Source organism: Sus scrofa, chromosome X, assembly GCF_000003025.6.
Source record: "Sus scrofa isolate TJ Tabasco breed Duroc chromosome X, Sscrofa11.1, whole genome shotgun sequence".
Lineage (NCBI taxonomy): Eukaryota > Metazoa > Chordata > Mammalia > Artiodactyla > Suidae > Sus > Sus scrofa.
In genome coordinates, this window is record NC_010461.5 from 62033277 (window position 1) to 62059112 (window position 25836).

Genomic DNA, 25836 nt, shown 5'->3' on the forward strand with positions numbered 1-25836 from the left:
ACACATATGGAGGTTCCTAGGCTGGGGTCTAATCAGAGCTGTAGCCACTGGCCTATGCCACAGCCACAGCAATGCCAGATCTGAGCCGAGTCTGCAACCTACACCACAGATCATGGCAATGTTGGATCCTTAACCCACCGAGCGAGGCCAGGGATCGAACCCGCAACCTCATGATTCTTAGTCAGATTCATTTCCGCTGAGCTACGACAGGAACTCCTGCTTTTTCTTTACTTTTAAATAAATTTTGTTGGAGTATAGTTGACTTTCAAACTTGTGTTACTCTCAGGTGTACAGCAAAGTCAATCAGATACAAATATACATATATCCATTTCTTTTCAAATTATTTTCCCATGTATGTTATTACACAGTATTGAGCAGGTTACCTTGTGCTATACAGTAGGTCCTTGTTACCTGTCCATTTTATATATAGTAGTGCGCATATGTCAATCCCAACCCTCTGATTTATCCCCCTACCTGTTTCCCCTTTGGTAACCATAAATTTGGTTTCAAAGTCTTTGAGTCTGTTTCTGTTTTGTAAGATCTTTTATATCATTTTTTATTAGATTCCACGTATTTGTGATCTCATGATATTTGTCTTTCTCTGACTTACTTCACTTAGTATGATAGTTTCTAGGTTTATCCATGTTACTGCCAATGGCATTATTTCATTCTTTTTTCTGGCTGGGTAATATTACATTGTATATATCTACCAATTTTTTTTTTCTTTTTATGGCCGCACTAGTGGCATATGGAGGTTTCCAGGCTAGGGGTCCGATTGGAGCTGTAGCTGACAGCCTACTCCTCAGCCACAGCAACATGGGATCCAAGACTCATCTGCTACCTACCCCACGCTCACAGTAACACTGGATCCTTAACCCACTGAGCGAGGCCAGGGATTAAACCTGTGTCCTCATGAATACTAGTCAGATTATTTTTAGCAGAGCTACAGTGGAAACTCCTTTACCAAATCTTCTTGATCCTGTCCTCTGTTGATGGACATATATAGGTTGCTTCCGTGTCTTGGCCGTTGTAAATAGTGCTGCAGTGAACATTGGGGTGCATGTATCTTTTCAAATTATGCTTTTTTTTTCAGATATATGCCCAGGAGTGGGATTGCTGGATTATATGGTAGTTCTATATTTAGTTTTTTTTAATTAAAATTTTTTGTTTTTTTATATATAATGATTTTAATTTTTTTCCATTATATCTGGTTTACAGTGTTCTGTCAATTTTCCACTGTACAGCATGGTGACCCAGTTACACATATGTGTATACATTCTTTCTTCTCACATTATCATGCTCCATCATAAGTGAACAGACATAGCTCCCAGTGCTACACAGCGGGATATCATTGCTAATCCATTCCTAAGGCAGTAGTCTGCATCTGTTAACCCCAAGCACCCCATCCATCCCACTCTGTCCTGTTCCCCCTCCTCCTTGGCAACCACAAGTCTATTCTTCAAGTCCATGATTTTATTTTCTGTAGAAAGGTTCATTTGTGCCATATATTAGATTCCAAATATAAGCGCTATCATATGGTTCTTGTCTTTCTGACTTACTTCACTTGGTATGAGAGTCTCTAGTTACATCCATGTTGCTGAAAATGGCATGATTTTGTTCTTTTTTATGGCTGAGTAGGATTCCATTGTGTATATATACCACATCTTCCTAATCCAATCATCTGTCGATGGACATTTGGGTTGTTTCCATGTCTTGGCTATTGTGAATAGTGCTGCAATGAATATGTGGGTGAATATGTCTTTTTCAAGGAAAGTTGTGGTTTTTTTTTTGTTTGTTTGTTTGTTTGTTTTTGGTCTTTTTGCCTTTTTCTAGAGCCGCACCTGCAGCATATGGAGGTTTCCAGGCTAGGGGTCCAATCGGAGCTACAGCTGCTGGCCTACGCCACAGCCACAGCAACATGGGCTCCGAGCCGCATCTGGGACCTACACCACAGTTCACGGCAACGCCGGATCCTTAACCCACTGAGCAAGGCCAGGGATCAAACCTGCAACCTCATGGTTCCACTGAGCCATGATGGGAACTCCAAGGAAAGTTTTTTTTGTTGTTGTTTGTTTTGTTTTTGTCTTTTTGTCTTTTCTAGGGCTGCACCCTCGGCACATGGAGGTTCCCAGGCTAGGGGTCGAATCAGAGCTGTAGCCACAGGCCTATGCTGGAGCCAAAGCAACAAAGGATCCAAGCCATGTCTGCGACCTATGCCACATCTCGTGGCAATGCCGGATCCTTAACCCACTGAGTGAGGTCAGGAATCAAACGCACAACCTCATTGTTCCTAGTCGTATTCATTAACCACTGAGCCACAACAGGAACTCCTCAAGGAAAGTTTTGTCCGGATATATGCCCAAGAGTGGGATTGCTGGGTCATGTGGTAGTTCTATGTATAGTTTTCTAAGGTACCTCCATACTGTTCTCCATAGTGGTTGTACCAGCTTACATTCCCACCAACAGTGCAAGAGGGTTCCCTTTTCTCCACACCCTCTCCAGCATTTGTTATTTGTGGACTCATTAATGTTGGACATTCTGACTGGTGAGGTGGTATCTCGTGGTAGCTTTGATTTGCATTTCTCTAATAATCAAGGATGTTGAGCATTTTTTTATGTGCTTGTTAGCTATCTGTATCTCTTCCTTGGAGAAATGTCTATTCAGGTCTTTTGCCCATTTTTCAATTGGATTGTTGGCTTTTTTCCAGTTGAGTTGTATAAGTTGCTTGTATATTTTGGAGTTTAAGCCCTTGTCAGTTGCATCATTTGAAACTGTTTTCTCCCATTCTGTAAGTTGTCTTTTTGTTTTTTTTAATGGTTTCCTTTGCTGTGCAAAAGTTTGTCAGTGTGACTAGGTCCCATTGGTTTATTTTTGCTTTTATTTCTGTTGCTTTGGGAGACTGACCTGAGAAAACATCTGTAAGGTTGATGTCAGAGAATATTTTGCCTATGTTCTCTTCCAGGAGTTTGATGATGTCTTATAGTTGTCTTTTTTTTTTTTTTTTTTTTTTGTCTTTTGGTCTTTTTGTTGTTGTTGTTGTTGTTGCTATTTCTTGGGCCGCTCCCGTGGCATATGGAGGTTCCCAGGCTAGGGGTTGAATCGGAGCTGTAGCCACCGGCCCACGCCAGAGCCACAGCAACGTGGGATCCGAGCCGCGTCTGCAACCTACACCACAGCTCATGGCAACGCCGGATCGTTAACCCACTGAGCGAGGGCAGGGACCGTACCCGCAACCTCATGGTTCCTAGTCGGATTCGTCAACCACTGCGCCACGACGGGAACTCCTTATAGTTGTCTTTAAGCCATTTTGAGTTTATTTTTATGCGTGGTGTGAGGGTGTGTTCTAGTGTCATTGATTTGTATGCAGCTGTCCAGGTTTTCCAGCAATACTTGCTGAAAAGACTGTCTTTCCCCCATTTTATGTTCTTGCCTCCTTTGTCAAGGATTAATTGACCGTAATTGTCTGGGTATATTTAGTTTTTGAAGGAACCTCTGTACTGTTCTTATGGATGCTTTTCTTAAATATTATACTGTGAATTTCTGACTCTTCAGTGTGTTATTTTCACTGCCAGAGTCAAGGTGTCATTTTAACTGAGTTGTGTCCTCATTCGTATAATGTACTTATTATTTTAATATATTATTTAAGTTTTCAGCATCATTAAACAACTTTATATTGGTGGTGGTTCTGTTTACCAAAAGTTTTCTGTAATTTGGATTTTGTACAATATTCATTATGCTGATGGTGGAAAATTAATGTAACTTTGGAATTTGATCAGTTTGCCTCAATCCTAAAATGGGTTTCCTATGACTAGTTCAGATTCACATGCAAAAGATACATTGTAGACATGCTGCCCAGAGTAGATTTTAATATTCTAAAGGGAGCTTTGTCCAACTGCACATCAGATTTAGTGCAAGATTTAAAATTTGGGGTCTGATGGATTCTTTCTAGTAATAAGTTCAGTATATTTATTTTAGTACATGAATCATTAAATTGGAACTAGAACATTTTGTATATCTCCAGATCAAATACTTATGGAAGCTGAAGTTCTTAAATTAAAAAAAAATATTCTTAATGTAAACATTAATTTTTACCCATTTATTATTCAGAGATTTAAAAATGGGTTTTAGCTTTTCAGTGAAGTACAGGATTCATGCTTTCTTGTCCCTACGATATTCTTTTTTTAATTTAATTTTTATTTTATATTGGAGTACAGTTGAGTTACAGCATCGTGTTACTTTCAGGTATACAGCAAAGTGAATCAATTATACATACACACATATCTATTCTTTTTCAGATTCTTTTCCCATATAGTTTATTATGGATTATTATTTTTTAAAGATTTTTAAAAAATTTTTTTATTTATGTATTTATTTTCTTTTTTGGCTGCCCCCACGGCATGTTGAAGTTCCCAGGCCCGTGATTGAATCTGAGCCAGAGCAACCTACACCACAGCTACAGGACACTGGATCTTGAACCCACTGTGCCAGGTGGGGGAGAATCTAACCAGGGCCTCTGTAGAGACAAGCCAGATCATTAATTCATTGCACTGCAGAGGGAACTCTGGTAATTATAGATTATTGAGTGGATTTTCTTGTGCTATACAATAGCTACAGTATTCTTGTCTGTGATTTTGACTTTTCATAAGATCTTTAGCAAATCGGCTTCAGTTTGACTTGTTTTTATTGCCAAAAATTGGTTAATTGGCACATAGTAATTATTTATGAAGTTTGCTACGAAATATTCTTAATTCCAGAGTCATGTGAAGTGTGGTTTCAATATGCAGGCAATTCTTTTCTAATCTGAAAATCTGCAGCTGATTTTTTCCATGTCTGAGTTTCATATTCATCTTGGCTGAAGAGGACATAGTACACTTTGTATCCATTTTACTATTTGTATGGGAGGCAATCAGTGTTTCTCATTTGTTAACTAAACTGTACACTATTTACATTGTGTAATACGCCTTCTGCTAAGTTTTCTGTCCTCTACCTATCCATGTGAATGCTTAGTTATGAATTTTCCATTTTCCCATGCTCCAAAAGTAGGATTTCCCTTTGTATTAACCATGTACCTTGGCATAACTCTAGTCATAGAGGCTTCCTTATTGCTTCCTCCCCTCCCCAAGGACACTGCTGCCTTTAATTTGCTTTGGAGAGAGAGCCAGGTTGGAAAAGCTGAGAGGTGACAGGTAACTTTTCTTTACTATACTGCCAGTTTTCTCAAATGTGTTTATATTCAAAATACTCAAATTTATAAAAACATTTTGTGATTTTTTTCACTAATCCTAACTATCAAAAAATCAGATGGATATCCACAGATTGCTAGTTAGAAAAGAGGATGACAGAAGTAGCTCTGCAACCTTCAGTGCCAAAGCTTTAAAAGTAAGTCATTTAACTTCAGTGAATAAGCATGACACCTGCACTTGATTTATCCTCAAATGAAGTCAATTAAACCTCCCTCACTTGATGTAAGGCGGCTGGTGCTGGGGGCCAGGATGGAAGCTAAATCTTACTAATTAAGTGTCTATGCTAATTTCAGTAAAACTGTTTTAACGTTCTAGAAACTAGTTCATATAATTTTTTCCCAAGTGACTTAGGTACTTACTGTCTAGTGATGACTAATGCATTTTCCATAACTCTCAAGTCTCTGACAAACTATTTTATATTATTCTTTGCCAACATATCTATGCATAACTAAAGGACTAGATTCTGCTTTGACATTTGCAAATATATTCTTGTATGAATTTTCCCCCAAGGCCTGTTGCACCCCACTCATATGTAAGACTGCTATTTCTACTGCATCTTCCCAGAATTCACCTCTGCTTAATAAAGCCTATTTAATAAGGTCAGAAGAATGCAATTAAATTGGATTAAGTTGTACAGTAAAAGCAGAAATGTAATATGAAAGCACTTTGTGTTATCAGCTGATTTATACGGCTCCCAGTGACAGATACTTAGGGCTTTGCTTTCCAGGGCACATTCATAATTAGTTTGCTGAAAATAAAAGTAAACACTCTTTTTCTGCCTTTTCCAGCTCTGTCTCTCCTTCTTCAGTCAAAAGCCCATGTGATATAGTGTATACTAGTGATCTTTCTTCTTTTTTCCTTCCTTTAAAAAATATTTTACTGGAAAAAAAAATTTTTACTGGGAGTTCCCATCATGGCTCAGTGGTTAACGAATCTGACCAGGAACCACAAGGTTGCGGGTTTGATCCCTGGCCTTGCTCGGTGGGTTAAGGATCTGGCATTATTGTGAGCTGTGGTGTAGGTCGCAGATGCGGCTCGGATCCTGCATTGCTGTGGCTCTGGCATAGGCTGGCGGCTACAGCTCTGATTAGACCCCTAGCCTGGGAACCTCCATATGCCACGGGAGTGGCCCTAGAAAAGGCAAAAAGAAAAAAAAATATTTTACTAAGGTTGTCTTCTAGGTCTAGAGACAAATTGATGGTGCAGATAATGAAGCTTAAGTTTCAGAACCCCTCACTTGCGCTGACCCCGTCTGAGACCCGGGAAGGAGGAATCTTAGCAGTGTGTTCACATGGTTATGTGTTTTTGCAAAAGTAAAATATTTTACCCACAACCCTTTAAGTCCTTTTTCTATTTCCACTTCGACTCCTCTGCTGCTAGACTTCCCTTTGTGTTGGCAGTATTGGATGTGCGTGCCATGGGCATTTTGGGGATCTGGCTAATGGGAGGTTGAATTGGCGGTATGCTTGGTTTGGGGGGATAGTAAGATACTTGACTATATGTGGTTCTTAGTCACTTCTGTGTATAGTGAAATTTTTGCTGCAAATTCTGGTGTAAGAATGGCTTCTAGTAATACCCTTACCACTCATGGTGTTAACTCACCCACTGTGATGACATAAAGGTGTATAGCCCAGTGTAAAAGTGGTAAATGAGTGTTAGCAATTCAAAGAGTATTTAAGACTAGTCACTGTACAAGTTAACTTTTCTGAAATGCCCTGACATCTTGTAACTTGTATATAAAAGAATCTGAATAGTTTTCCCAAATTTGACAATAGCACTAAAAATATATGAATATCTAGTTGTGACATTGAAAACAACTTTTCTAAACTATCATTAATAAAAAATATTTTGACCTACAGGAAAGACTGAAGTAGTGGTTTTTTTTTTTCTATATAGAAAATGATTTTACAAAATCATCGTTAAATGAGGCAGCAATCAGAGTACTTATATAGCCAAAAAGGTAGAAAAAGAAGACATTATTCAGGTGTATCAAGTGTTATTAATAAAAATGTTTTTTCTTCTTTTCTTTTTAGGGCCGCAGCTGCGGCATATGGAGGTTCCCAGGCTAGGGGTTGAATCAGAGCTATAGCCGCCGGCCTACACCACAGCCACAACAACTCAGGATCTGAGGTGCATCTTGACCTACACCACAGTTCATGCAATGCCAGATCCTTAACCCACTGAGTGAGGCCAGGTTCCTAATCAGATTCGTTTCTGCTGCTCTATGACGGGAACTCCAATAAAAACATTATTTTAATGGATTTTATGGCATTTGGTAGCTTTTAAAAATTTGTAACTTGTGATTTTGTTACCCAGTTAGAATATTTACATTTGTGCAGAATTTTGTTATTTATACTTGTGTTATTTTTATTAAAGAAGGCCCTCAAAATGTTTATGTTTCAGAGGCCACAAAAGAGGGATTCACCTCTTTTTAGGCACCATATATAAAATTTGTCCTTGTCCAAACATAATTTATAGTCAAAATGCAGCTCAACATGTTAATACATAAATATTGGTTACTTTTTTTTTTAGGGCCACACCTGCGGCATATGGAGGTTCCCAGGCTAGGGGTCAATTGGCGCCGTTGTTGCCGGCTTATGCCAGAGCCACACAACGCCAGAGACCTGAGACCTACATCACATCTCATGGCAACACCGGATCCTTAACCCACTTAGTGAGGCCAGGGATCGAACCCACAACCTCATGGTTCCTAGGTGGATTTGTTTCCGCTGAGCCACGATAGGAACTCCCATAAATACTGGTTACTTTTTTTTTTTTTTTTTTTTTTTTTGTCTTTTGTTGTTGTTGTTGCTATTTCTTGGGCCGCTCCCGCGGCATATGGAGGTTCCCAGGCTAGGGGTTAAATCGGAGCTGTAGCCACCGGCCCACGCCAGAGCCACAGCAACGCGGGATCCGAGCCACGTCTGCAACCTACACCACAGCTCACGGCAACGCCGGATTGCTAACCCATTGAGCAAGGGCAGGGACCGAACCCGCAACCTCATGGTTCCTAGTCGGATTCGTTAACCACTGCGCCACGACGGGAACTCCAATACTGGTTACTTTTTAAAGAATGTTGAGGTTTAAAATTTCTGGATCATAGTTTCTGAGATTACAGTTAAGACGTATTGTACAGATATGACATGAAAAAAAAAAAGGCTAATGTGCAGTCAATTTAGAAACCATATTTGAAGAAGACGTTGTTTTGACTAAATCCAGGAGCTCTTGTGGTGTTTGGGATACAACTCTGCTATGAAGTAAGGCAATTTTGATGTTAAATTGGGTGGGGTTGCTTTACTGCAAATATTACAGTGAAACAGATTAGAGCTTTAACAGAATTCAGGGAGAGTGAATAGTCAGGAAGTCCCCAATTTTGGAATAAGTAGAATGAATATGATTTTATCTCTTTGCAGCTTCAGCAAAAGCTGAATGTATGTATTTAAAATTCTGAGAATTGTGTCTTAAATTGTGAGGTTTATAAATGAGTGTAATACTCTCGTTCTGCTGGTGTCAAGGCTGTAGACTTTAAAGGGATTAACCTGAAGCTTTATTTAATCACCCCAGTGTTCTGTTCAGGGGAAAAATAAAATGGACGGATAATGTGAAGGTCTTTCTCTGGGATTATCTGGCCTTTTTGGAAGTGGAAATGTAAAAACAAATTTAATTAAATAAAAGTATTGAGTAACTCTAAATGTTAATGCCTTTATTAAATTACTTTGTCCTTGAAACTTATACTTTTTTTTGAATTCTATTTCCCTTTCCTCAGATGAGGGCTTCAGCGCATAATGCAGACTATCTTTTAAAAAAATGACCACCTAGATGCTAGCAGTTGCTGAATTCATCCTGTGGATCAATACATTCCTTGCTTCTCTTAAAATTAACTGTTTTTAAAAAAAATTATTATTGGAAAAGTAACACAAAAAAATCCCCCTCTTCAAAAAAAACTAGTTATCAGTTTCTATTTATGGATTCTTCCAGAAATAGACTTTGAATATAAAATAATTTACATGAGTATATCTGTATCCATTTATGTATACAGTTGACCCTTGAACAACATGGGTTTGAACCGTGCAGGTCCACTTATACATGGATTTTTTTTTTTCCAATAAATATGTACTGTGGTACTACATGATCTGTGGTTGGTTGAATCCATGGAACTGAGGATATGGAGAACCAACTGTGAAGATTTTCATCTACCCCAGGGGTGGGTGCCCCTAATGCCCCCCACCTGCGTGTTAAATATCACATACATATATATGTGCATGTGTGTGTTTTATATAACTGGAAGCATACCATACATGTTGTTTTATACCTCCCTTCACTTAGCAAATATATCTTAAATATTGTTTCTTATCAGAATATAGAAATCAATATTTTTATTCCTAGTTGGAACTTTTTTTCCCCTCCTAACTTTTGCTATGGTAAATTTATTTTTTCAAATGCTATATTAGAGTAACATAGACATTTGCTTTATATAAATACTTACATAACAATTATCCATCCATGAAGATGTAGAATCAGTTATTTAAAAAGGCCTAATTTTCTGATTTACCTGAACTTTATTGCAAGGAATAAAGAAATGTCAAATCCAAGGTAAAAACTAGCAGTGGACAGATGATGTGAAGAGGGAATTTCACTATTTTCTTTCTTTGTATTAGTGAATAATTATGCATTGGTTGTATAATTTTTGAAGCAAAATGAAATTATATTAGCAATAAAAGTTCTTACAAAATACTCAGTTTGCAGAAAAACAAAGTTACAACTTAAACTAAAAAAAATCCCTGCATCCTTTTCATTTAAAACATTTGGCTTTTGAATTTTTGTATTGATTTTGGGCTATAGTCTTAGTCTTTTTTTTTGTCTTTTTGTCTTTTTGCCTTTTGAGGGCTGCTCCCGTGGCATATGGAGGTTCCTAGGCTGGGGGTCTAATCGGAGCTGTAGCCACTGTCCTACGCCAGAGCCACAGCAATGCGGGGTCTGAGCTGCGTCTGCAACCTACACCACAGCTAACAGCAACGCCAGATCCTTAACCCACTGAGCAAGGCCCGGGATCGAACCTGCAACCTCCTGGTTTTTTTTTCCTTTTACATCTCTATACCGGTTTATTTAAGTGATTGCTTTCCAATTGTGATTTCCTCCATCCTATTTCTTCTTACTTCTTTTTTATTTAGAGGAGCCCTTTCAGTATTTCTTTTAGAATGGGTTCAGTATTGCTGTACTCTTTTAGCTTTTCTTTGTTGGTGAAATTCTTTATTTTTCCTCCTATTTTAAATGATATTCTTTCTGGGTAGAGTATTCTAGGCTGCCAGTTTTTCCCTTTCAGAACTTTGAGTATATCTTTCCACTCCCTTTTGGCCTGTAGTATTTCTGTGGAGACATAAGCTGATATCCTTATGGGGGTTCCCTTATAATTAACACTTTGTTTTTCTCTTGCTGCCTTTAGAATCCTCTCTTTATCTTGTACATTTGCCATTTTTATTATAATATGTCTTGGTGTGGGCCTGTTTGGGTTCAACTTGTTTGGGGCTCTCTGTGCTTCCTGTATCTTGATATCTGTTTCCTTTAGATTTGGAAAGTTTTCAGCCATAATTTCTTCAAATATATATTCAATCCCCTTTTCTTTTTCTTCCCCTTCTGGAATCCCTATTATGTGTACATTGGCCTGCTTTACATTAGCCCATAGATCTCTTATATTGCTTTCATGTTTTTTCATTTGGTTTTCTGTCTGCTGTCCTGATTGGGTGATTTCCATTATTCAATCTTCCAAGTCACTAATTCGTTCCTCTGAATTATTCATTCTGCTCTTTAGTGCCTTTAGTTCAGTTTGTGTCTCTGCAAATGAATTTTGTAATTTTTCTTGTCTCCTCCTCATATTTTCTGGCTCCTTTCTAAAGTAATCTGCTGTACTGTTTATATCCGCTCTTAATTCCTTCATATTCACCCTTAATTCCTTCAGTATTTTTACCATCTCCCTTTTGAACTTTGTGTCTATTAGTCTGCAGAGGTCTATTTCATTGTTTGCTGCTTCAGGTGAATTCTTCTGTTCTTTTTACTGGGAATGGTTCCTGAGCTGCTTCATTTCACTTATATTTTTCATTTTCTGTGAGTTTAGGGAAACCAGTTACTGTGGTCTTGGATGGCTATTTCTAATGCAAGAGTGCCCCCTTTGTATTTTGTGGGGGGTTACTATTTATTTTTGGCATGGGAGTTTGGATATTTGCTGTCTCTTTCTTCAGTGTGAGCAGGCTGTTATGTCCCTGAGTGTGTTTCCAGGGAGGAGGCAGTGGGCAGGGCTAGTAGTCATTGCCTGGTTGCTGGGCTCTTGATAGTAGCAAGGAAGTGCAGGAAGGTTATGCAGGCTACTCCTAGTTGCAGGGCTGTGGGAAGTGGTAATGAGCCTCAGGCAGATTTTGATGGTGCCTGGTGCATTTGGCAGTGGCAGTGGCTGGGTGTGTGAGTTCCCAGGGGAGTGAGAGCAACAATGGGTGGTGGTCATTCACAACGCCTTCCTCTGCGGTTCCTTCTGAGGTGATTGGGGCTGCAAGGGTTCCTGTTCATGGATCCCTAGTGGTGGCAGCTACGCCCACTTCTGGATTCAGAGATAACTGCAGTGGTTTGCCCCCACCACCTGTAGACCCTTGCATGAGGCACCTCATCCCATTTAGCCCACGCAGGAGGTGCTGCACAGGCTGTTTGTAGTTGCAGCGTCCTGGGAAGTAACAGTGACCAGGCATGTGTAGGTGCTGCCTGGAGCATTTGGCAGTGGTAGCAGCAAGGCGGATGTGTTCCCATGGGAGTGAGAGTAACAATGGGTGGTGCTCAGTTGCAGTGCCCTCTTTTTTGCTGACTTCTGAGGTGACTGGGGCCACAGGTGGAGACTGTTCACAGACCCCAAGTGGGCCATGCCTCCCTCTGGTTTCTGACATGACTGCTGTGGTTTGTCCTCACTGCCTGTAGGTCATGCAAGAGGCACCACATTTCACTTAGCGCCCCCAGACCACACAAGAGGTGCCTGGCCACCCCATAGCCTGCACAAGAGGTGCCCAGTCTCCTGTAGCCAAGCAAGTGGCCTCTTGCCACCTGTAACCTGTGCCAGAGGCACCCCGCCCTCTTAGAGTCCAAGTGTGCAAAGGGAGAGAGATTTCTATGGTGGTTTACCCCTCCTGCTCTTGCCTTCCCCAACAATGGCTGCTTGCTTCTGCAGGCCTAGACCTCCTCCCAGGTTCCCTCAGCTGTGTTGTTCTGTTGCCCAGCCTGTGGCACACCGCTCCTTACCCCTTAGGCTGTCCCCACACAGCCAACCCTAGTCCTCTCCCCAGAATTGACCTCCGGAGCCTGAATCTCAGCACCCAGCCCCCACTCAAGCATCTCAGGCTGTGGTGTCCAGGGCAGTGGTGCAGATAATCTGTGCAGCTCTCACTTTGCTTTGCCCTCCTTAGTCCAGCTGCTGAGCTTTTCTTGGCGACTTTGAGGTCTCTCTGTCTCAGCTGATCTCCCTGTCGGTTAGGTAGCTTCCTAGGTTGTGGGTTCCTTTTTACTTTAACAGCTCCCTCTCAGGAGGGCTAGTCCTTTCCTCATTCCTTTTCTCTCTCTCTTTTCTTCTTTTGTTCTACCGAGTTATGTGGAGGGTTTCTTGCCCTTTTTGGAGGTTTAAGGTCTTCTGCCATCCTTCAGCAGATGTTCTGTGTTAATCATTCTATACGTAGTTTTTGTTTTTTTGTTTTTTTTGGATGTGTTTGAAGGTGAGTGTGCCATCTTATTCCTCTGCCATCTTGATCCTTCCCCATTTTCAGGTGTTTTTATTTATAAGCCTCACATGGCTCTAAACACAGGCATGGAATTTTAGTTTTTCAAGGAAATTGAAGCTCCTGCCTTATCATTGATAGATGAAAAGAGCATGGACTTTGGAGTTACCAGGACCTACATTTGAATCCTAGCTCTTTCATTTTCATATTGGGTTTCTTGGGCAATTTGTTCAATTTTCTAGCCTTCTGGTAAGAAATTGGATCACGTTTTATTCTCAGATGAGAATGAATATAAAAAAAAGTACTAATGACAAACCCAAGAAGTGGTGGTAACACAGTTTTAGCTCTTATAGAAAGTTCTCTAAGTCAAAAGGACTGTGTAGTCCAGTCTCTCAAGAAACTGAAGCCCTTTGATTAGGGTGATTTGTTCAGGGTTCTTGTTTGAGAATAGACGATGCAGCCTTTGTATATTTATGCAAATTATACAGAAATTACATGCAGATAAATTACATTGTTCTTGAATTTCATGTTTTGTACATTTCAGTAAACAACTCCATATGCATTAAAATAATGGATCTTTAGAATCCCTATGAACAATCAACACCCTCTACACCTCTTTTTTAAATTTTTATATTTTTTATTATTTTATTTTATTTATTTATTTTTTTCTCTACACCTCTGTTAGTGCTATTGAGGCCACAGAATACATGTGATTTCTTTTCTTCTCTTCCTCTCCTACTTTCATTTAAGTATAGTAAATAGTCCCTCTATCTTGAGTCCTTCATAGTGGTCACATTCATAATTTGGTAGACTATTAGATGCTTATTTTCAGAGGCACTCTTGATATAATAGAAGAATAATTGCTCTGGAAACAACATTGATTCCTTTTTAATTTTTTTTATTTTTTATTTTTTTATTATTCAATGAATTTATCACATCTGTAGCTGTAAAATGATCATCACAATACAATTTCACAGGATTTCCGTCCTACAACCCAAGCACATCCCCCCACCCCCCAAACTGTCTCCTCTGGAGACCATACGTTTTTCAAAGTCTGTGAGTCAGCATCTGTTCTGCAAAGAAATTCAGTCTGTCCTTTTTTCAGATTCCACATGTCAGTGAAAGCATTTGATGTTGGTGTCTCATTGTATGGCTGACTTCACTTAGCATGATAATTTCTAGGTCCATCCATGTTGCTAAAAATGCTGGCATTTCGTTCCTTTTAATGGCCGAGTAATATTCCATTGTGTATAAGTACCACATCTTCTTGATCCTCTCCTCTGTCGATGGACATTTAGGTTGTTTCCATGTCTTGGCTATTGTAAGTGATGCTGCAATGAACATCGGAGTACATGTGTCTTTGCGAGTCGTGGTTTTCTCTGGATAGATGCCCAGGAGTGGGAACATTGATTCCTAATGAAAAATTCTGAGAAGAAAAAACAAGCTGTTGAAACTTTAGTTACATGGGGAATAGGTGAAGGTGGTTTACATTGATGGGGATCATGTGAAAGAAGAGTGCACAGACCCAGAATCAGACTGCTACCAGCAATTTCTGGCTCTATGGAGTCTGTACCTGTTTTTGCTAACCATTGTATCTCTAGCAACTAGCACAGTGCCAGGCACATAATAGGTACTCAGTAAATATCTGTTAAATATTTCTTGCCCAAGGATTTGGCATACAGAACAGTATTGTGATAATCACTAAGTGAATTTCCTCTTAAAAAAAATAAAGGTGCTGCCTGTTTTTCTTTTGAGACCTTGGGCTTGAGAAGTCTCTTTGGTCTCTAATATTCAGAGGAAAAGTTGAGTGCTGTTATTCCAAAGGGGAACATTTTTGTGCTAGGTGGGGTTGGCCCAGCTTTAAAACACACAAATAGAAGTTACTAAATAAGGAAGTACTTTCTGGTATGCAGCATGAAAACAACATAGGATAATACTTTTTTTTGTATAGTATTTTACATACATAGTTTCCTTATTTCCTTATGTCTTTTATAAACAGAAGACAGGCTAAAGCAGTAGAAAGTGTAGCAAACCATCTAGTGACAAAGTGATTTTTACCTTGAAAATCAGGTTTTTTTTTTTTTTTTTTTTTTTTTTTTTTTTTTTTTTACTTTTTAGGGCTGCATCTGCAGCATATGGAAGTTCCCAGGCAAGGGGTCAAATCAGAGCTACGGCTGCCACCCTATACCACAGTTACCACAATGTGGAATCTAAGCCACGTCTGCAGCTTACCCCTCTGCTCATGGCAATGCCAGATCCTTAACCCACTGAGTGAGGCCAGGGATCAAACCCACATCCTCATAGATACTAGTCGGTTCATTTCTGCTGCGCCACAATGGCAACTCCCAAAAATCAGTTTTAAGAACAGTTTCTCGGGAGTTCCCGCAGTGGCACAGTGGTTAATGAACCTGACTATAGTAACCATGAGGTTGTGGGTTTGATCCCTGGCCTTGCTCAGTGGGTTAAGGATCCGGGATTGCCATGAGCTGTGGTGTAGGTTGCAAATGCGGCTCAGATCCCATGTTGCTGTGGCTGTAGTTTAGGCCAGCAGGTGTAGCTCCAATTGGACCCCTAGTCTGGGAACTCCATATGCAGTGGGCGCAGCCCTAAAAAGGCAAAAAGACCAAAAAAAAAAAAAAAAAAAAAAGAACAGTTTCTCGAAATTGGATATATTGGTAAATTGAAAATTTTTTTGGAGGAGAGGGAAATTAGCTCAAAACCAGGTCTTATTTAAGAGATACCAGATGCAGTGTATTTAAACCTAAAGGGAAAAAATTTCCCTTCCCTTTTAAAAAAGTTTGACACTTTACCAGAAAAAGTGTTGTAGTACATAGAGCAGTTCTGTCCAATGGAACATTCTGTAATGATGGAAATGTTCTGTATCTACTCTGTCCCATATGGCAGCCGCATTGGCCGTCAAACTCTTGAAATGTGGCTAATACAACTGAGGAACTGATTTTTTTTTTTTTTTTTTGGCTTTTCAGGGCTGCACCCGTACAATATGGAAGTTCCCAGGCTAGGGTTAGAATCGGAGCGGCGGCTGCTGGCCTATGCCACAGCTCATGGCAACACCAGATCCTTAACCCACTGAGTGAGGCCACAGATTGAACCCACATCCTCATGGATACTAGTTGGGTTTGAAAACCTGCTGAGCCACAGTGGGAACTCTGAGGAAATGAACTTTTAATCTTTTCATTTTTTGTTTTTAAAAATTGTAGAGTAAAATTGACTTCCTTTGGTGTAAAGTTATATGAGGTGTTAGTTTGTTTTTAAGTTTGGGTGAATTTTAACACATGTATTGATTCATTTAGCTACCTCCACAGCCAGGACAGCACAGTCCCATAACCCACCTACTCCTTAGTACCCCCAAAATGATTCTTCTCTCAATGCAAACATAAACATGTCATTCCCCTGCTGAGCTTCCATGGCTCTCTGTTACCTCTAGGATAAACTACTGACCATTATTGACATAAAGAGGCTCCGTGATGAAGCAGGTGCTTAATTCTCCAGCCCATCATTTTTCTCTACTTTAATGTTTCCCATTGTCAGGAATTCCCTGCCTCATATATCCTTGCTTATTTCTGTTTTTCCTTTAACATTCAAGTGTTACCTTCCCTAAGAAGCCTTTTTGGACACACATTCCTAGTGTTGAATGGTATTCATTTTCTCTATCCTCTATTGTAGTATTCTTCCCTGTGACTGTGTCGTGATTAGTTTGGTATCCTGAGAATCCCAGTTCCTGGCACATATAATAGGTCCTTGATAAATATTAGATGTTAAATGTTTACTTTTATATGATTCACTGTTGCAAAGAACTGCTTTTCTATTTACTCATATGATCCTTATAACAACCCTGGAAGATAATAGGGTAAATTTCTCCATTTTTCAGATGGTAAAACATTCAGAGTGTGGTTGACTGGTAAGTGGAGAATGGATACTGGAACTCAAATCTGACTCCCAACTTAGTTTTGTGTGTGTGTGTGTGTGTGTGTGTGTGTGTGTGTTTGTGTGAATGACTTCATCATAAATCTAGGTAACATGTTAGCCAACAGAAGCAGGTTAAGATGTCCTGGTAGTAGTTAAATTATATACAGTTGCTAAGCTTTAAGAATACAATCATTGGGAGTTTCTGTTGTGGTTTAGTAGAAACGAACCTGACTAGTACCCGTGAGGATACAGGTTTGAGCCCTGGCCCTGCTCAGTGGGTTAAGGATATGGCATTACTGCGAGCTGCAGTGTAGGTCACAGACGCAGCTCAGATCTGGCATTGCTATGCCAGTGGCATAGGCCAGCAGCTATAACTCTGATTTGACCCTTAGCCTGGGAACTCCTATATGTCATAGGTGTGGCCCTAAAAAGCCAAGAAGAAAAAAAAATCATTGTTTTTATAGTCAAAACAGGCAAAAGAAAGATGTAATATATTAGACTGTATTAACTTGAGTGACTTAGAAGGATATAGGAATATTTGCTACAAAATCCTTATGAATACCGCCTTCATTCATAACCTAGAATGTTTATACCTTTTCTTGTCAACAAAGTTATCTTAATTGAACATTTTAAAAGTTTAAACTTAAGGAGTTCCTAAACTTAAGGAGTTCCCGTCGTGGTGCAGCAGAACGAATCCGACTAGGAACCATGAGGTTGCGGGTTTGATCCCTGGCCTTACTCAGTGGGTTAAGGATCCAGCATTGCTGTGAGCTGTGGCGTAGGTGGCAGACACGGCTTGGATCCTGTGTTGCTGTGGCTGTGGCTATGGCTGTGGCCAGCCAGCAGCTGTAGCTCCTATTGGGCCCTTACCCTGGGAACTTCCATATGCTGCAGGTGTGGCCCTAAAAAGCAAAAAAAAAAAAAAAAAAAAAAAAAAAAAAAAAGTAAGTTTGAACTTCATATCACCTTTTCTGTAGCTGATCCTGTTTTCTCTATTACTTTTTGAATTGGTAGAGTGTGAAATTTTAGAATAATTTGTGAAAGGAGAAGGTAGGAAAGAGTAGTTTGTTGCCTTTTGTGGAATTCTAGGGTGTGTTTGTCAATGCATGTTTCAATTTCCTGATCAGTACCTGAGTCACATACAGCTACATAGAGCTTTACCATTACTGTAGGTACACAAGACATTTTGTGTTTCTTTCTAAAGAGAATAATAAAGGTTAAAACCAACACAGAAACTCTTTTGATTGAATTATTTGTTTCATTCTTGAAGGTGGTGTGATGATTGCTACTTCTAAGTTCCAAGTTATGTAGTTTAATTAAACTGACTTCTGAAATTTCCTCCCACAAGGTTTCACTGGAAGAAAAAAATGCAACTATTATTTATGACCCTAAACTACATACTCCAAAGACCCTACAGGATGCTATTGATGACATGGGCTTTGATGCTATTCTCCACAATCCTAAGCCTCTCCCTATTTTAACTGAGACTGTGTTTCTGACGGTTGCTGCTTCACTGGCTCCACCGTGGGACCATATCCAGGGCACATTGCTCAAGACCAAAGGTGTGACAGACATTAAAATTTCCCCTCAGCAGAGAACTGCAGTGGTGACAATAATCCCTTCTGTAGTGAATGCCAATCAGATAATAGAGCTGGTTCCAGATCTCAGTTTAGATACTGGAACTCTGGAGAAAAAGTCAGGAACTTATGAAGATTACAGTATGGCTCAAGCAGGTGAAGTCATGCTTAAGATGAAGGTGGAAGGGATGACCTGCCACTCATGTACTAGCACCATTGAAGGAAAAATTGGAAAACTGCAAGGTGTTCAACGAATTAAAGGTAGTATGTCTGATGTTATTTGTTTAATTGTTTTGTAAGGATTAGTTTTCTGGTTTGACGTTTTAACTTTTGCATTTTTCTTAAGCATGAATTTTGAATCCCTGGGACTAAAATGTTATTGCTTCATTGAAGTCTGAGGTACAGTGTATTCCCAGGATTAATGTCTGTAAAGTTAATGATTATAATTAAAAGTTACATGAATCTTGAACTAGCAGAAAAAGCAGCCAGGGTAGCAAGTCATGGAGTTTAGGGTTCTATTTTTTTATTTTATTTTTTATTTATTTTTTGTTTTGGGGGGGCCACACCCATGGCATATGGAAGTTCCTAGGCTAGGGGTCCAATTGGAGCTACAGCTGCCGGCCTATACCACAGCCACAGCAACGCCAGATCCAAGCCGAGCCTGTGACCTATACCACAACTCAAGGCAACGCTGGATCGCTGACCCACTGAGCAAGGCCAGGGATCGAACCTGCATCCTCATGGATACTAGTTGGATTCGTTTCTGCTGCGCCACAACGGGAACTCCTTTTTTCCTTTTATTTATTTTATTTTTTTGAGTTTAGGGTTCTTAACACAACATGCCTGGGGTCCTCTTGTCCTCTTTACCTTTAATATATTTCTATTCATGCATGTAGAAACTTAGAGATCTTAGATATAGAGGTCACAACTTTTACTTTTTTCCAGTCTGTGGCAATAGCATTTTTTTGAAAAGAACAGAATTATCTTAAGAAAGGATAATTACACAATGAGAGAAAAAAAACTATGTGAGGTATTGATTTGGTCTACAGAATGTTTTCTGAAGTGGTCCAGGAGTAACTGAATTAAATAATTATTTTTCTTTTTATCTAGTTTCTCTGGACAACCAAGAAGCTACTATCATTTATCAACCTCATCTTATCACAGTAGAGGAAATAAAAAAGCAGATTGAAGCTGTGGGCTTTCCAGTATTCATCAAAAAACAGCCTAAGTACCTCAAGTTGGGAGCTATTGATATAGAACGTCTAAAGAACACACCAGTCAAATCCTTGGAAGGATCACCACAAAGGAGTACATCATATACCAATAATTCAACAGTCATTTTCATCATAGATGGCATGCATTGTAAATCATGTGTGTCAAATATTGAAAGTGCTTTATCTACACTCCAGTATGTAAGCAGCATAGTAGTTTCTTTAGAGAATAGAACTGCCATAGTAAAGTACAATGCAAGTTTAGTCACTCCAGAAACTCTGAGAAAAGCAATAGAGGACATATCACCAGGGCAATATAGAGTTACTAGTACAAGTGACATTGAGTGTACCTCAAACTCTCCCTCCAGCTCATCTCTTCAAAAGAGTCCTTTGAACATAGTGAGCCAGCCTCTGACTCAAGAAGCAGTAATAAACATAGATGGCATGACTTGTAACTCTTGTGTGCAGTCTATTGAGGGCGTCATATCAAAAAAGCCTGGTGTAAAATACATACGGATATCCCTTGCAAATGGCAAAGGGACTGTTGAGTATGATCCTTTACTAACCTCTCCAGAAACCTTGAGAGAAGCAATAGAAGACTTGGGATTTGATGCTTCCTTGTCAGGTAATTATCATTTTTTCTTTGACTTCTCTAATAGTCTTTTTTTATTTTTCTTTTTTAGGGCCATACCCATGGCATATGGAGGTTCCCAGGCTAGGGGTTGTATTGGAGCTACAGCTGCCAGCCTCTGCCACAGCCACAGTAACACCATATCTGAGCCTCATATGTGATCTACACCACAGCTCATGGCAATGCTGAATCCTTAACCCACTGAGCGAGGCCAGGGATCAAACCCACAACCTCATGGTTCCTAGTTGGATTCGTTTCCACTGCACCATGATGGGAACTCCCTCTCTAATATTTTTTTATCTACACTATGCTAATTCTTTTGGTTTTTATTAATGAAAAATGAGTAATAGGCACTGCAATTCCACTTTTTGAAATTAAGGCATATGGAAGTAGTCAGCAGTATATACAAAGAGGCATAAAGATTTTTGCATAATTATTTAAAATATTAAAAACTAGAAATGTTAAAGCATGATGAAATGCTTTGAAGCCATAAAAATTATGGTATTAAAGATACTTAATGCAACAGGAAATTGAGGTATTTTGTTAAATGAAAAAAAAATCAAGCTAAAAAGCTATATACTTAGTATGATCAATATTAAACACATGTATAAGGATTTATACCATGTATATGCTATTTATGTATATGAATGAGTAAGATTTCTGGTAGTATGTGAACTAAATTTTAGCAGTAGTTACTTCTTTTTTTGTTTTTTTTTTCTTTTTAGGGCCGCACATATGGCATATGAAAGTTCCCATACTAGGGGTTGAATCAGAGCTGTAGCTGCTGGCCTACGCCACATCCATAGCAGCACCATATCCAAGACGTGTCTGTGACCTACACTGCAGCTCATGGCAACACCGGATCCTTAACCCACTGAGCAGGGCCAGGGATCAAATCCTCATCTTCATGGATACTAGTCAGGTTTGTTACCACTAAGCCACAATGGGAACTCCAAACAGTAGTTATTTGTGAGTGGTAGGATAAAGGTGATAATTTGTTTTCATTGTGCTTTCCTATGTATTTTAAGTTTTTTTTTTTTTTGTGACAAGGATGTATGTATGTTTGTATGTGTACATAAAATGGGAGAAGCAAATGTTATTTTAAAAAGAAAAAAATAGAATTAAATAATAGAATTTTAACCTTGTTTTTTAATTCAGGCATTCAATAACCTGATCTAGAACTGTCCCAAAGTCTTCCTGCTTCTTGGCAGCTCTTACCTTGAACTGAATCCAAAAATGCATATCCAGTGAAATTTGCCCATGTTAACTTGTTGTGAACTAGAATTGAATCTAGCCTTAAATTAAACTAGAAATTCCCTAAGTGAAATTTTTTGCTGAAAATAGCAAGTGAAAAGTTGAAGAATTAATTTCTAGACAGTGTCTAGAATTAATTTCTAGAATTAATTAATTTCTAGAATTAATTTCAATATCCAGAATTAATTTCTAGACAATGTCATTGTCTGATCAGAATGAAGAATATCAAATAGCAATTATTCTCTTTTCAAGCTCACTAAAACTTATAAGCATATAAAAAACATGCTGAAATTATTATGGTGGTAAGTGTCGGTGGAAAAGGATTCAGCGATGTAAACATTCTAAATTTTTGTTTTCATGACAAATGGTAGAAATTATAGAATTCTCATTTCTTAAAGTCAAGGTGTAGTTCACATACCATAAATTTCGCCCTTTTAAAGTACATAATTCTGATGTATATATTTACAGAGTTTTGCAGCCATTACCACTATGTAATTTTAGAACATTTTTTATCACACCCCCCCACCCAAAGAAACCCCATACTGGTTAGCAGTCACTCCCCATTTCCTATCCCCCACCCCCGTCTCCCAGGCCCTGTTATCTACTATTCAATTTTCTGTTTTTATGAATTTGGCAACTCTAAGTGGAGCCAGAATATTTGTCCTTTTGTATCTAATGTCTTATACTTAGCATGATATTTTCAAGGTAATAAATGTTCATCGAGGTTTGTGATGTATGTCAGTACTTATTCCTTTTTATTGCTGCATAGTAGTAGTCTATTGTATGTATGTACCTCATTTTGTTTCTCCATTCATCAGTTGATGGATATTTGAGCTGTTTCCACTCCTTGGCTATTATGAATAATGGGTGAGATGAACATTTTTTTACAAGTTTTGTTTTTAATTCTGGGTATATACCTAGGCATGTAATTTCTAGGTCCTATGATGGATATGTTTAACTTTTTCAGTAACTACCAAACTGTTTTCCAAAATGGCTACACCATTTTCTATTCCTACCTGAAAGTCTCACTTTAATAAAGAAAATCTCAGAAGACCAAGATTCTTTTTTTTTTTTTTTTTTGGCCATGATCATGGTATGTGGAATTTCCCAGGTCAAGGATTGAACCCATGCCACAGTAGCAACCAGAGTCACAGCTGTGACAACGCTGGATCCTTAACTCATTACACTATGAGGGAACTCCAAAACCAAGATTCTGTACTTTAAAAATGTTATGCAGGAGTCCCATGATGGCTCAGGAAATTAGGGATTTGGTGTTGTTACTGCTGTGGCTTAGGTTGCTGCTGTGGCATGGGTCCAATCCCTGGCCTGGTAACTTCCATATTCCATAGGCATGGCCAAAAAAAAAGGGGGGGGGACACACACACACACATACATACACATGCAGAGATCACACACAGATATGGAATATTACTCAGCCATATTAAGAATGAAATAAAACTATTGTAGCAACATGGATGGACATAGAGATTATCTAAGTCAGAAAAAGACACATGTCATATGTTATTACTTGTATGTGGAATCTAAAAAGAAATGACACAAATGAACTCATTTATAAAATAAAAATAAGAGTTCGTGTCGTCATGGCTCAGTGGTTAACAAATCCGACTAGGAGACATGAGGTTGCAGGTTCGATCCCTGGCCTCACCCAGTGGGTTGGGTATCCGGCTTTGCTGTGGGCTGTGGTGTAGGTTGCAGATGCGGCTCAGATCCCGTGTTGCTGTGGCTGTGGTGTAGGCCTTCATCTGTAGCTCCGATTGGACCCCTAGCCGGGGAACTTTCATGTGCTGCGGTTGCAGCCCTAAAAAGGGAAAAAAAGAATAGTTTGGTATGTATGCTTCCTGGCTTTTTTACACATGTTGTCATATATGCACTCTAACAATTTTTTTAAAATTTTTTTTGTCTTTTTAAGGCTGCATCCTTGGCATTTGGAGGTTCCCAGGTTAGGGGTCAAATTGGAGCTGCAGATGCCGGCCTACACCACAGCCACAGCAACTTGGGATTTGAGTCTTGTCTGCGAGCTACACCAGAGCTCACGACAATGCCAGATCCTTAACCCATGGCAGGGATCAAACCCACAACCTCATGGTTCCTAGTCAGATTTGTTTCCACTGTGCCACAATGAGAACTCTGACTCCAACAATTTTTAAAATTATATTACACTGTAGTGCTGTTTTGTAAATTTGTTTCACTTACTATATCACAAATTGCTTTAATGCCGGTATGCAAATTGCTAACATAATGATAAATTCATTAGAAAAAAATAAGAGCTAATTATTAATAAACTACATGGGGTTTGGGGTGGAGATAATGGCTGGAAGATCTTGATGTAAAGTTTTGTTTATTCAGTTAATTCAGATTTTCCCAACAATTGGAATGGGCAGTATTGAACTTGAAAGTCACGTCGTGGCAAGTGTAAAAATAACATTGCTCAGGGCTCTAAGTCCGTGCTGGTTTTAAATGAATGGATTGATAGTGCCTGGTAGTGTAGATTGTGATGAATGACAAGGATGCAGCTGGAGAATACCTCAAATGAAAAGAATCTTTCCCTGTCCACCAGATACAAATGAGCCATTGGTAGTAATAGCTCAGTCCTCATCGGAAATGCCACTTTTGACCTCAACTAATGAATTTAATTCCAAAATGATGACACCAGTTCATGACAAGGAGGAGACAAAGACTTCATCTAAGTGTTACATACAGGTCACTGGGATGACCTGTGCTTCCTGTGTAGCAAATATTGAACGGAATTTGAGACGAGAAGAAGGTAAGACACTCTTAAAGCCTGTTATTTTATGTACTGATTTGAGGACTCTGTCCTTTTTGTCCTCTTATGTGTTTTATAACCATGTTTATGGTTCTTGCCAAGGCCTCATGAAGACTATCAGTGATGTGCAGGACAACCTTCACTTCCTGACAGCCAGTTTTTTTAATTGTTTTGTTCCCTTAGATGTAGTTCCTGTCTTGTTTACCTCATGATCACAGTTTAATATCAATGAAATTTGTAGTCAGATAGCAAGAGGAAGTACATAAGATTATTTATGGACCTTGGATGCAATGGATTTTAAGAAGTATGAACTTTTTGATAAAGCTATGCTTTTAAAATTAATAGTAGAACCCATAAGTTTCAGTATTTCCATACCCAGACCAAGCACTGGACCAAAACCAAGTTTGTTTAAAATTACTCTCTTACAACAGATCGATCACTGATCTTTGCCTGTAGTAAAAATGTTCAAAAGTTAGCACTTTTCATTTTAGGTTAGGAAATCAAAATCAATATATATATATATATATGTTTTTTTTTCTGTCTTTTTCCCAGCCACACCCATGGCGTGTGGAAGTTCCCAGGCCGGGGATTGAACTTGTGCCGTAGCAGTGACCTGAGCCACTGCTTTGATGATACCAGATCCTTAACCTGCTGTGCTGCAAGGGACCTCTTGCAGTATATATTTTTTATTCAGTAATACTCAGATATTTTAACTTATAATTTGGCACTCACATTAATGGACTTTGCAGTATGGCATAGTTGATTTGTTAACCTTAGAGATAAGTGATTATGTTTAATGAGTCTGAAGTCATAGATTTGGTGCTTAGGTAGCCCTAGCCCCAGTTATCTTAATGAGACATGCTGTTAGTCACAAGGGCCAAATAAATACTATTAGTATAATCTTACCCTCACTATTGGGGAATCAGTTCAAAGTATGTAGATAACAATGAAGGCCTGTGACCAGTACAGTCATCTTATACATAAAGGCCAGAACATTGTAACACGATGTGTGTTACATATTAGAGCTATGTTCAGTTCAATGTTATCTCGTCTGCATTCTGTCATTTCAGCCTCTGTTATAATCTAACTAGAATGCAGTTAAGGCCAAAGCTTATATTACACTTTACTTGAGTGATTAAAAAGGGACAGGAGGGAGGTTGCAAGAAAATTAAAGCAAAAAGAAGCTTTTTTTTTTTTTTGGCTTTTTGCCTTTTCTAGGGCCACTCCCATGGCATATGGAGGTTCCCAGGCTAGGGATCTAATCATAGCTGTAGCCACCAGCCTACACCACAGCCACAGCAACACGGGATCTGAGCCACATCTGTGACCTATACCACAGGTCACGGCAACGCCGGATCCTTGGCCCACTGAGCAAGGCCAGGGATCAAACCTGCAACTCTATGGTTCCTAGTGGGATTCGTTAACCACTGCGCCACCATGGGAACTCTGCAAAAAGAAGTTTG

General features: G+C 39.2%; 1 protein-coding gene across 3 annotated transcripts in view; it reads left to right on the forward strand.

The window, feature by feature from the left end:
• The window catches only part of ATP7A (ATPase copper transporting alpha), a 137515-nt gene that overhangs the window by 60733 nt on the left and 50946 nt on the right, over positions 1–25836 (forward strand). For all 3 annotated transcript variants that reach the window (XM_003135200.4, XM_013990937.2, XM_013990938.2), the window contains 3 exons: positions 18264–18753; positions 19603–20328; positions 24167–24373. In XM_003135200.4, the coding sequence (XP_003135248.1) occupies positions 18264–18753; positions 19603–20328; positions 24167–24373 (1423 nt within the window). The remainder of the gene's footprint in view (positions 1–18263; positions 18754–19602; positions 20329–24166; positions 24374–25836) is intronic.